A 13,291-nucleotide genomic window follows, 5' to 3' on the forward strand; every position below is an offset into this window, starting at 1 on the left:
AGCAAAAAGTCCAAATGCCGTCTTAGGTCAAAAGAGACGTCGGGAGCAAAAGTGAAACAAATATATTCTATTCTCTGATGACTTTGACAAAGTTCATGACATTGCGTAGAAAACGACTTCTTATGAAATATGCCGGTTAGCTTTTTCGATCATCTGCAAATATTATTTCCCGCGAAATTAACTTCTGTTCATTGCTGAAAATTTTTTAGCATTAAATTTTAAACAGGCTGCTTGAACGATTGTGAAAAGATATCGCAGGTGTAACTGAGACTTGTGATTTTAAAAGAAGTTGGAAATGTATTGTGGCTGAATGGCAGGAAATACCCGCACAAATCCACAGTCACAGAACCAACCTCAGCCCTGGGTTTTTAACAAAAAGAGAGAAAAATCCTGGGATCAAGGTTGTCACTGAACCATGAATTAGTACTTAATACTAAGGGGTCCGGCCATTATGGATTTTTGGATTTTTTAAATTTTTTTCTCTAATGAAACAAATCAACATTCATTTGTATTTTATCCAAAAAAAGCTCAGCTTGTTATAAATCCAACTGAACTTTTGTATAGTACTAATGATGGCGTAATTCGAAAAGCTTTTTCTTTAAAAACATAAATTGATTTTAAAATAAAAAATGGCGAAGAGACTTAATTATTATTTTATTTTTCTACAGTATTTTAGGATATACTTTAGATGCAACCTCATTCCCAGCGCCTGTCTCTTTTTCTATAACCGGGACGGCGAGCCTGATGTCAGAAAAGAAACAACAGGCCTTGAAGACGAGGTTGCTTCAGATGTATTTCAATTTCAGTTCCAGGATCCCTTCAAAACGGTAGGAGTAAGGACAAAGCCCTTCAATTTTTTGTGCGTTTGAATCAAGCAACATTGCAAACACACAATCAGTTCATATATTTGTTCGAATGAAATAAAATTACCTTCCTCCGGTTAATAAAGTTTAAACAAATGAATAATATTATATACAAAAATAAATATGTATGTAGCTCTCCTCGGATATTTTTTTTGATCAGAGAGTTAAAATATTTGTTTTGATTTTTCGATGATGCAATTTCTGTAGTGGTCTGTAGTTATTATGAAGCAATTGACTCGTGTTGTTGTCTCCACTATATAACAACCTGAAATTGTCCATCTATAACAAAAAAAGTTTAATGACGATTTTGAAACTTTCTCTGATAAAGAAAGTCATAGTTTAAAACAGAGTGACAACACCTTAAATCTCCTAAAATTATTGATGCGGACGCACTTTCAACCCCTGAGGTCTTTGAGATAAACTTTCGAGGTTTTGTTCTCAAAGAGCTCTGGGGACGAGAATGAATGCGAATGCATTTTTTCCAAACTGGTAACTTATTGTGATTAAGTTTTAAGTGACAAAAATTTGAGCATATATTTATCTTGCAACAAAACTTACAAATTATGTTTAAAAATTTCTCCAAATTTAAAATAGAAAAGGCCTAATAATTAACAAAACAAAAATTTAGCGAAATCTGCAATAAGGCTTTTTGATGGCGTCATCAACCCGTCTGTTCTAAAACGAGTGAGTTGACTCAGCTTTAGGATATTGGTCTCATATTTGACACAGGAGATAACGCCAGTTACTTCCACGCGTCTTTAAAGTTATTTAGCCCTAAACATAAATTGCAATGCAATGGCTACACTTTCTTCTTTGAATGTATTCGCCAATCTGTCCTATTTACGTGAATACGTAATGGTAACCGTTGCTTGACATATGCGATGAAATAACATCCTCTTTGTCAAAATCACACACACACACACACACAAGGAGAAAGGGTTTTATTACATAAGACAAGAATTCATATTAGGAGATTATTCCGGTACGGGCGTTGATTTGTAAGGGGCGGTTATTTCTATTCTTTTTTGCTAAAACAACAGATTTTTTTCATCAGTTGCCAGCTCATCTTAAGGATTTCTGCTATCGCTTCTCTTCAGAATGTTATCAGATGAATTTAGAAACGTTAATCAGAGTTAGTTTACCTTTTTTAACTAACGACCATGAACGTTTATTTATTTGAACACTCCAACACTTAGGGGTTATTCATCTATATACGAAGATTTTTCCCTTAAACGTCAAATATGGCATACCATGGTCAAACACAAGAAATAAAAATAGGAGTTGACACCCTTGTATAAAGGAATTTTTCCTTTCTTGATACGTAAGAGACAGTACATAACAACGGCAAAAACCTTGAGAACAAGGGTGTAACAGTTGACTTACTTGTTCTTGTGACATGTTTATTGTGTCAGATAGTACAATCCACGTGACACACTCATTGCAAGGTGGGGTGGTCAAACTTCCCACATATTGATAATATTTGCTTATATTATTCGGTAATATAGTACGTAAGGGAAAGTTATCGATTTTAACTTCTTCACCTGTAAATATAGCAAGAAGAAAGTGTATAAATTGTGAAGAAAATCAGTTTTTTCCCGTGTGATATAGCTAAAGAAATCGTTTGAAGTTCCACATTGATTCGCTTCCCCAGGTATTTTAACTCCCCCCTGTACTGTGACATAGCTTTAGAACAATCAGCAGTTAAACATAATATTGTTTGACTGCATTCTTCAATACTTGTCAAACAAATACATAATAGTCAATTATCGAAATATTATTTTGTCAAGTTTAAACATACCCTTATATTTAATTTTCTTCAGATTATCTGTAATTTGCGATAAGTTTATGTTTTCTTCATCAGAAATCTAAAATAAACTTGCAATTATATTATTTTTTTTAATGTCGACTACAGTAAATTTGGTAATAACACCAAGCTCCCTGATTACAAAGTTTGTTAAATATACTGCAAATTTTCCAACTACACCAAGTTTGTAAACCGCACCAAGTTTGTAAAACCGCACCAAGTTTGTAAACCGCACCAAGTTTGTCGACTCACTTAGTTTGTCAACCGCACCAAGTTTGTGGATTGCACTAAGTTCGTCAACTGCACAAGTATGACGACTACACCAAGTTTGTCAACCGCACCAATTTTATCAACCACACCAGATTTGCTGACTACTAAACTGTACTGGATAGAACAAACACAACTTCAAAATTTAAAAAAATCACAACTTGCGACAGCTGCTTCCTTGCAAATAACTTAACTCACACACCAGTGTCTTTCTCGGTGGTGTTTCCCATTTGATGGGAAAGAGAAAGGCAGATGTTATTAGCATGCAACTAAGCAAGATTACCTCAACAAAATAGGCCAACATAAGCAAGCCATCTTTCTTGTCGAACATTTCATCTTCGGTATATTTGGTGTTCTTATGAATCAATTGTATCTAAAAACAAAACACATTTTCACGTGTTTGAATTAATGTTCAGATCCAACAAGGAACGCCGGATAAATTAAAACGCGGGACCAACATGTCAAAGGATGGGCCTTGCCTTCGCAGTTAGAAACGCCCATCTATTGACACGCCAAGTCCAAAATTATACAAATCAAACTAAATTTTGTAAATTTTGGTCTCAAGACATTGCGCATCCAATTATTGGCACGACTTTTGTGTTTTTTGAAAACTTTTACAAGATGGACCAAGTCTATCGACACATGACTTTTAAACTTTTTGAAGACAGTCATAGGACTGACCAGGACGAACAATTCCCTGTCACTTGAACGTTTTAGAGACCACCATGATATAATTCAAGTCCGATTATACACGCATGACCTGTTTTAGAACTTGTCATGTGGATCAAGCCAAACTATTGACACGAGATCTCGGGATTAATTGAGACTGCCCCAAAATGAGTTAAGCACAGGACTACAGTTAAAACGTTTAGAAATAGGCTAGGCCAACAATTAAAAGCCGATTTCCATTAAATCGTTCACGGACGCAGCTCCCGCCGTTTAAGCGCAGCAGCCAAGACGCACTATTTCTATTAAAAAATGTGAAAGCGCGGGAAAGTTTTGTAAACAAACCTGGCAGACCTAATCAGGAGGCAAAAGGCAAACAAAGCGTAATTTGAGAAATCTCATTGGTTTCCCGCGTTGGTGTTTATTTGAGTGCGTGATGGAAGAAATTATTACGCAACAAGCATCTAATAGGCTTGCGCAAACCTACGCGCTGCGAGCTGCGCACGAAAACGCTTTAATGGAAATCGTCCTTAACGCACGAAGTTCGGGATTTAAAAAACTTGTTTAAAGGTGGTTCAGGGTCTTATGGAGAGAAATAAGGACGTTAACTGTTTCTTTTAAATTGAACATTACACAGGTGAAAAATAAAACAGCAGGTCAACCTCAAAGTCCACCTGACAAAGATACTTGATTTGAAGTAACTGTTTAAATAGATTTTTATTTTTAAAACTTTGTAAACTCTATGCATACAGACACAAATCTAAATGTTAATCTTCGTATCTCTAATCTCCATCCTTCTAGCCTTAAAAATACGGGTTGTGCTTAAAGTTGAATCAGAATATTAATTAATACACGATGCTAAAACCAACTTTATGCTCCCAAGAAAAACTCCCTGAAATGCTATCTGAAATTGAAATATTTTCACAAGATAAAGTTTATCTTTATAACGAATGCCCTACAGAAGATAGACATTCTAACCCTTTGGTCATAAATATGCAATACGACAGCTTCTTTGTTGTTCTTGCGATAATATATATAGGTTTCAAAAACACATTTTTTAAAAAATTAGTGGATGAAAGCTTTCGTGAATCGAAGAAGTTTCGCAAGACAAAGTTCCGTGAAAACCACTATATTCGCGAACTCTGGTTAAAGGTTCTCCGATTAAAGTAGTTTTCTTCATTTCTAAACTTTCCATCACGGCCTCTAATTGCCTACCTATCAGTAAAGAAAGTTGGAAAAAAAGTAAGCAAAATAGTTGGTAATATTTAATAAAGTATCTCAACATTTGTTATTTGGGTCCTATGGAATTCTTTTAACCTTATTGTTCAACCGGCATAGGTGATTGCGTGTTCTGCTTTACTTATGGAAAATAAAGCAAATTTTTAAAAAGACCCTGTGGGGGAGACCAATTATTTTAATTTGATCGTGTGTGTGTTTATGCATGAAATGTACACAATAACAAAAACAAATTTACCAACATAAAGTACATCAGTGAACATGGCGCATGAAGCAGTGTTAGATGAGATTACAGGATATAACACTTTTTATCTTTCACTATTTCTTAAACATTGCTTTCAAATGGACAATTATTTATTAAAACACTCAACAAAGTTAAGAAAACGTATAGAAAAGGAAGTATTATGGAGTGCAGCATTAGGTAACAGCCGATATTCACATATATTTATTTTTATTATTAACTGAAACAAAACATTAACATACTTATCGCTAGGTTTACATATAAAATTACTTCTCAGACTTTTTTCTCCCTCATTTTATTGTACTTTTTGTTTAGCTGGCCAACAAACTACTGTATTAACAGGCAGCTCCGCTGAGGGACTGTGTCTACCGCTAGATAAAACGGGCTACATTTTAATGAAATCTGATCTAGACCACATGATAGTTTTAGACTACATAAAAGTTCACGCATTACCGAACGAATGTGTAGCCAGTGAATCGTGTTTCTACCCATACACTACAGCTGATGTCTACCCTGGGTATTGCTTAGTACAACAATGTAATCCAATCAGATTATTAAGTAGCAGTGAAATTCGAAAACAAATGATAGAGCGGGCTTCACAAATTCATCCTGACGCCACTGCTAGTGAGACGAGTACGGCAATTACATTTTCACAGTCCCTATCACCCAAATTTAACTATGCGATCCCTATGTATGCAGACATCATCTATTCGTTGAAACATGAAACTTGGCCGGATCACGCGAAAGAATGGATAACGCGGGAGCGAAAAAGTAACTGGCCTTCACAGAAACAGATAAAAAAGATTGTCAAATCGGGATGTCATTTAGTGCCGAAATCGCACCCTTTGTCTCGCACAGATAGCACCGAATGGCGATATTCTTTCTCCATCACAGCTGAGCTACCATTATCTTTAACTTACAGTAAAATACAACGGTTTTGTTATTTGATTGTTAAACTGCTAATTAAGCACGCAGAAAGTCTTTACCCAGAGTTCCTTGTTAGTACCTACTATATTAAAACCTGTATGTTTTGGATAAGCGAGGAAACCCCACAACCTGAATGGAATGAGCGTTTAGTTGGGAAAAACGTGTTTCGGTTACTTGATAAGCTGATTGATTTTATTTCAAAGAGGAATCTCCCAAATTACTTCATTCCTGAGAATAACATGATTCTACACTGGAATGAAAAATCAGATGAGTATAAGAAAAGTTTGCTATTGTTGAAACACATTCGTAAATATCCTGTACACACCATTATGAAATGCAAGACTTATCAGTTTTATTCTGAAAATGTAATGTTGGATTTGTTTCCGAGCATATTGGACGCCCTGTGTTCCTCTTCGGTTGATTACAACAGGATACTATTAGCCTTGATGCGAGTAGCAACACGCCATAATCAAAACGCGGAATTTGGCCTTGCAATACCAGCTTGTGAGGACATTCTATATTTTTACAAAAAAAAGATGGGCTGCTTAGACACAGGCGTGCTATGCTGGATTGTATTATTGGCGAACTGTTATAGTCGAGTCGGCAACTTGGCGAAATATATCACGACAAACTGGAAAATTTTAGAATTACTTGAAAATAATCCAGACAGTGAGTTAGCCGACATTGGAAGCATGGTACTTAATCAGGCTCAAGCGATCTTTACCAAAGCTTTAAGTTCCAATCCGACTGCGTATGGTTCTTTAGACGATGTACGAGAATTGTTTCTAATATCTGAGACGTTTTTTAACCTCTCAGACCAAAGACGACATGCAGTGTGGTGTGTACATTATGCTAATTTCTGTGTGCGCATGTGCGATTTCACAACAGCGCGCACTTTACTGGAAAAACACTTAAATTTCTTAGTTTCAACCAAGTGTATCGAGGATGATGTTTTGCTTGCACCGTGTGAGTCTGTCACAATAGATTCAATGATGCAAAATATATTTGAAGTCAAAAAAGAACTAGCAAATACGTTACGTTTTGATTACGACCGTTACCCGGACTGCTTTAGTTTACCAACCATAATATGGGCATTGTATTTACTAATTGAAGTTTGCGTGGAGCTTAACGATTTCGAGAATGTTAGATTACACTTGAGTACGTTTCGAAATTTCGTGGAAACTCACATGCCAGCAAAAGGGATGAAACCAACGGATTGGTATAGTTTGTTAGGTCACTCTTATATCCGCATTGATGACCTCAATAACGCTAAATATTTCTTCAAGTTACGATATCCCGGACCAAATTTGGATAAACCAATGAATGCCTATCATGACGTCACTTTAGAATTTCACAGGTTGGCGTTAATGTACCAATGTTTTAAGTGATAGAATTATTTGTTTTCTACCCAGGCTGAAAAAATAAGGGCGGTAGAAAGAAGGGTGGTGTGTTATAGTGCCAACCCAAGGAGTTACTATAGTTAATCCAGGGGAACAGAAAATGTAGTTATATGAACTGTCTTAGGTAATCTAAAAACGATGAAATATATGTATTACTAGTCGTTAGCTCGCAGAAAATTTCACAGGGATCGCCGTCGCACATACTCCTATATCGCTATTTCGTGCATCCCTACTGCCTGTTACCATGAAGAAATGAGATTTACATGGACGGGGGTTTTACTATGATTACAGATGTAATTATAATGGCGTTTTCGATGACAAAACCCCCGGTTTTTAAATACCAAAAAAGCAAGATCTATCCTTATGTTTATCTTTAGATAATCCCAGGATCACGGGTCATGTAAATACATTCACGATCATGCAAATCTTTTCACGTTTGCATTCAAACCATTAAAGTATGAGTCAGTTCACATTGAAACTTAGTACAGAAATTGCGCGTATTAAACTTCGTGAGATAATTGCAAAGTATAGTTTAAAAGTAATTGAAAGAGATTAAATACATCTCTATAACAACAGTCGTCCACTCTTCGGAAAATGCTAAGTAGCGAGACACGCGTAACGCGGTATGTAAAGGACAGGAGAACCTGTGGATTTATCCATTCCGTCCGTCTGTGTGTCTGCGAAAGCCGCGTCCTGTTACGGAAACACGAAATGTGATATATAAAGGACGGGCGACCCCGTGGATTTTTCCACAGGCTAACGACTAGTCTCTTTAATAATAGCCGCATTGCGTCTGCCTGTGTGTCCGCGAATGCGGCGTCCTGTTACAGAAACAAGAATTGCGATATATAAAGGACGGGCGACGCCGTGGATTTTTCTAGTCTCTTTAATAATAGCCGTATTTTCTCTGCGCGGAACCCTAACTGAGATAGGAGACGTGCTGCGGAAACACGAATATCAAATGCGATATATTTTTTAGCCACTTTGTTGCGACGGGTAAATTTAAAGGTCGGGCGAAACCGTGGATTTTTCAAGTCTCTTTAATAATAGTTGTTGTTTGTCTGTTGGTTCGTAAAAATTGTACCCCAAATAGCGAGACACACAAAATGCGGCAAGTAAAGGACGGGCGACCCTGTGGATTTATCAGCGACTCACCGACTAGTATTATAACGCTTTTCCTACGTCTGTCTTTTTGTCTTTCTGTGAGCCAAAATGGTAGCTGTGAGTAGCGACAGGCATATTCCCAGGGGTTGATTACAGTTACATAAATACACTTGCTGCCATAACAAAAGATTAATGAATGTATACCTCCATCGGATAGGACTTTCCATCGACACAATGTTCTGATCCCCTACTGTTATCTGTACTCCAGTGAAAACACACAAACAGAGCTTCGTATGTGTTTGTAAAATCAGCGCGCGAAGCTCTCACACCATTTTCCAGTTTTAACTAAAAATTAATATTATCGGAATATAGATAGCTTATAAAAATTTAAATAAATACCTTTTTATTCCATGCTATTTGGTCGAATAATTTATTTTTCGGGTGAACTTGATTGGCCTAACAACCGTACCGGCGTTTTGTTTCAACTTGAGCAATCTTTAAAGGCATGTGTTGTTTTCTTGCAGCGACACTGAGTTAAACATCAGACAATAACAACTAGGTGAAATGGCAAATAAAAATCGAAAAGAAAATGTCCACGGTTTAACATTTTTTGTCAGTTGTAATTTGATTTCCATGACACATTAGGGACAAGGAAGCAATATCTATATGGTAATTCAGAGGACTTTTCTTACGAAAGTATGATGAGAGAACTTACACTATGATTACAATGTAAGCAAGTTTTCAGGGAGCAGTTAAAAAACAGCAAAAACCCTCTGTTAGCATTTTGGTGTTGTATATGTTTACCTTTATGGTGCAGCCATTATTACAGAGTTTTAATTTCTTATCCATCTGAATATCTTCATATCCGGTTAAGATTAATTCCGTTAGTGATTCGTTATATTCGACTTCTGAAAGTTCAATATTGACCGGACTTTGATAGGTGGACGCCGCTACCGGAAAGTTCCTGTGCCAATAATCCGGACCGTTCACACCTTGGTATGTCCAATCTATAAAAACATATTCAAAGTTATTAAATTTTGTTCCAGCTCGTGAATAATTCTCACTTCCGCAAAAAATTTAAAGTAGTTGTAGATATTTTAAGGGAAGAAAGGAATACGGAGGAGAAGATTTGCAAAAGAAGAAATGTTTGCGATTTACTTCGTGTTCGCCAACTTTAATACTTTTTCCTTTTTTTATAAAAAATTAAGGACATTCGTAACATATCTTCTCGCATTCATCGTTATTCCTGGCTCCTAGGAAATAGGTATACAAGGTTATTATTTCGCAAATTTTTTTTTTTTGCAAACAAGTTCTTCTCTTAACGTAACATATTTTATGAATTTCGCAAATAAAACTAATTTTTGCTTAATTGACAAAAACTCGCGAAAACTTTTCCGCAAAATTAATTCTTAATTTATATTTTGCGCATTACTTTTTTTATTTCACAAGACTCTTGTGAGTGCCCATGTAATTTTAATAGCAACCTCGTTATCATGGTATTTTGTCTTTGTGATGAATTTCATAGCGAATTTGATATTGGCTGCTCCTTAATAACGGCACAGGGGTCAAGAGACCCCTAGATACAAGGATGTCTAAAGAAGGTAAATTGCATCGAAACTTTACCAAAAAATGTTTTTTCCAGTGGCAATGTCAATAATGTCATCAAAGGGAAGATCAAACATGGCAGATAATATCAAATTTTTATATTAGTTTGAAAAGGGAAATATAAAAAGCTTTAAGAATACTTCTTAGGAAAAAATAGCTTCCAAATCATTGCGTTATGCAAAGGATGCACGAAAAATGTACCACGTGGGTGAATATTTTCACGGAAAAAGATTTGTATAATAAGAAAATATCGCAAGGAACAATAAAAGGTGAATTGTTTATCCAAAATATTACCGCGCGTTGTCTCTTTATACGGCTTGTGATGTATCTTCCAAGTTGGTAAGCAACACAAATATTTTTTCAGCTTCACAGATTTCTTCACCATCTTTGCTACAACTTTTACCGTAACATTCCGCTCAAATTGTGAACGTTATTTTTTCAATATGGAAAAAATTGAAAACTTTAACTTCCATATTTTAACTTGATGATAATTTTTGTCATATAGATAATTTGCCTGATTGCGTTTCCTGATAGCTCGATTCTCTCAACACAGATATATTTATTGATTTGCTCAACAACGTCAATTAGAAAGATTAGCACTAATTATGCAGAAATATTGGTGCTAATTATGTTAATATGCAGAGATGATTAAACCCTCAAGTTATGAAATAAAACAGAATGCTCTAACGACTTATTATCTTGTCAGATAAAATGTCGGACATAATTTTGGTCAGGCAAAAATATTCAACACTTAAATTTTTCCGTTTTTTAAATTTCTTGTTACTGCTTTTTTAGCCAAGTTTTTTATTTAAAGACAGTTAAAAAACACTTGTGCTGATTGACACCTCAGGGAGGCCGTGACTAATTGGTAATTACAGTATAGAAAATAAACAAGTTTGGGATGGCCTTAAAAATACGTGTGTAGTCCACCTATCCTGGTTTAAAAAAGAAAAAAAATATTTTGTAAAAAAACTTTGGAAAGGTTTCCTTAGCTAGTTCGAAGATCATTTTTTTAGAGTGGTGTCTTCTTATAAGGCGTTATTTCTAGAGGACATCTTCTAGAAAGGGTGGTTAGAGTGGCATCTACTTGAAAGGGGCGTTTTTTCTGGTGGGCGTCTACGCAAGATAAATTATTTCACAGGGGTGTTGATAAAATACGAATAACTTTTAAAGAGTGTTAGTTGTGACGAGTGGCTGGGGGACATTTATACATTTTCGAGTATGACATTTGTTTGAGAATGGGTGCCAAAAGTTACTTTATAGTGGCCGCCACATGAAATGAAAGATGCAAATTAATTAGCTATTAGATAAGCATGGAATTAATTAAACACGCATGGGTGGTTATTTAATATGATGGTAATTACGTTAACACGAAATCTTTTCCGCGTGGTAGTTACGTAAGGTTTTACAATAACTACATGAGCTAGTTCCAGGTCACATTAAGACAGATAGCGCGTCTCTGACATATGGCTACAAGCGCAATATTAACTCGTCTCCAGGGACGTTATATAAATAGCATAAAACCTTTAGGCTTTTCCTAGGCAGAATTTACGGAGATTTTAGGCAACTTTTTATTAGGGAATTTTGTCTTTATGATAAATTCAAAAGCGCCGTGATATCAACTTCAGACAAGAGACTGGAAACGAGGATGCATGCAAGATATATGATCTATTTGAAAAACTACGTTGATTCCTTAGTAGACTCCTTGAACATTACAAAAGGAACTCAACTACTATATATTTATGCTTGACCAGCACAAAAATTCCTCCTCAACCTTTAGAATTGGTAGAACCTGTTTAAAATAAAAACACGCTTATCATCAATACAGGATCAAATTATCGAAATTATACATAAATCAAACTAAAGCTTCAAGTATCATTTTTATAAGAAACCAAGCAAGGGCGTGTAGGCTTCTTATTTATTTCATGATTTTACCATTAAAAGTTTCTTGCGTGTTTTTTAGGAATGATCGTGTAATCTATATTATAATGCCCGTATACGTCTGTCTGTCTGTCTATCACGCAAAATGGTAGCTTAGCTGCGCAATAGCGAGAAGCACGCAATGCGGTATAAAAAGGACGGGCGAACCCGCGGATTTTCCGCGGGCTAACGACTAGTTAATAAAATATTATTATTGAGTTTGCAAATATCAACTTTTTTAGTCAAAAAATATATGCGTATCTGACAAAGTAGTAATGAGTGACTGCCATTTGCAGCAAAGTTAACCCTTTTTCAAAATTGTGTAGATAAAAATGACGTTATTTAAGTGGTGGAGGGGTGAGGAGGGGTGGAGGGGTGAGGAGGGGGGGAGAGGTGCATAAGCTACACTTGTAAAAGTTTCTTAAAATTTAAGATAACCTAGTAGTCTGTTGCTTCTAAATAGGCTTCTTTTATATAAAACAAAAATACGTAAAATAACATAACAAAGAACTAACCGTTAAATTCTCCATCTTTATCAACAATTCTTTTGATTTCATCCGTGGTCAACTTACGATGTGATAATGTTGTTATTGGTTTAAATACAGGAATTTCTCGTTTAGTGATCTTGATTTTTCTGGGTTTCAAAATGGTGGTCATTTTTCATGAACGATTTCCACTCGATGTGTAAAATCCTTCACATTTGCATCAAGCAAAAATAAAACCGGAAAATTAATACTTATATTTCTTATTATCTAATTAAGGATATCCGATAGCCAATTAAACATGCATTTATTACGTGTAGTTAATTATTTAAAAATAAATATTTGTTTTTAACTTTTCTTTCATTGTGTTTTTACTTGAAGTCTTCTAAAGCTTATCTCCCGCAAAAAATTAAGTTAATTTTATGTGAAAGGTTGTGTAGGGATTTGTATATTTTTATTTTGCAAAATCCTTATTGATTCTTAAGATTTCGGACTAAGAAGTTCCACTAATTATGCATCATCAACTAGCTCAGTTTTAGGAAGACATATAGGGTCAAAATGTTTTTTTGGTCATTCAGTTTGCCGTTACATAAATTTCAATATTCACTTGCAATAATTATGCTCAATAACAGAAATCACTAGTTTAAAAGCTAATTTATGACGTCATAATTTCGCATAATTAGCGAAACTTTTGAATACATGTAATATGGACAATCAATTACGATTTTTCAAAAAAAAAAAAAGGTTCCTAGATAACTCTTAAGTATTTTTGCTTA

General features: G+C 35.3%; 2 protein-coding genes across 3 annotated transcripts; one reads left to right on the plus strand and one right to left on the minus strand.

The window, feature by feature from the left end:
• Positions 1–885: 885 nt before the first annotated feature.
• Positions 886–13,040, minus strand: LOC130622589 (carbonic anhydrase 2-like). Of its 2 annotated transcripts, none has more exons than XM_057438063.1 (7): positions 12,549–13,040; positions 9,313–9,515; positions 8,713–8,853; positions 3,218–3,307; positions 2,662–2,728; positions 2,247–2,404; positions 886–1,142 (listed from the first exon to the last, which is right to left on the minus strand). In XM_057438063.1, exons 1-7 carry the CDS (start codon positions 12,688–12,690, stop codon positions 1,020–1,022), a joined length of 924 nt encoding a protein of 307 aa, XP_057294046.1. In that variant the 5' UTR covers positions 12,691–13,040; the 3' UTR covers positions 886–1,019. The 2 variants fall into 2 exon arrangements, with proteins under 2 accessions (XP_057294046.1, XP_057294047.1); XM_057438064.1 differs by having other exon boundaries at positions 10,408–12,688.
• LOC130622587 (uncharacterized) lies at positions 4,779–7,411 on the plus strand. Its single transcript, XM_057438061.1, has 2 exons — positions 4,779–5,257; positions 5,393–7,411. The coding sequence occupies exons 1-2, from the start codon at positions 5,098–5,100 to the stop codon at positions 7,390–7,392; spliced, it is 2,160 nt and encodes a 719-aa protein (XP_057294044.1). The 5' UTR covers positions 4,779–5,097; the 3' UTR covers positions 7,393–7,411.
• Positions 13,041–13,291: the final 251 nt, after the last annotated feature.

The sequence above is a fragment of the Hydractinia symbiolongicarpus genome, chromosome 12, assembly GCF_029227915.1.
Source record: "Hydractinia symbiolongicarpus strain clone_291-10 chromosome 12, HSymV2.1, whole genome shotgun sequence".
NCBI classification, from domain to species: Eukaryota; Metazoa; Cnidaria; class Hydrozoa; order Anthoathecata; family Hydractiniidae; genus Hydractinia; species Hydractinia symbiolongicarpus.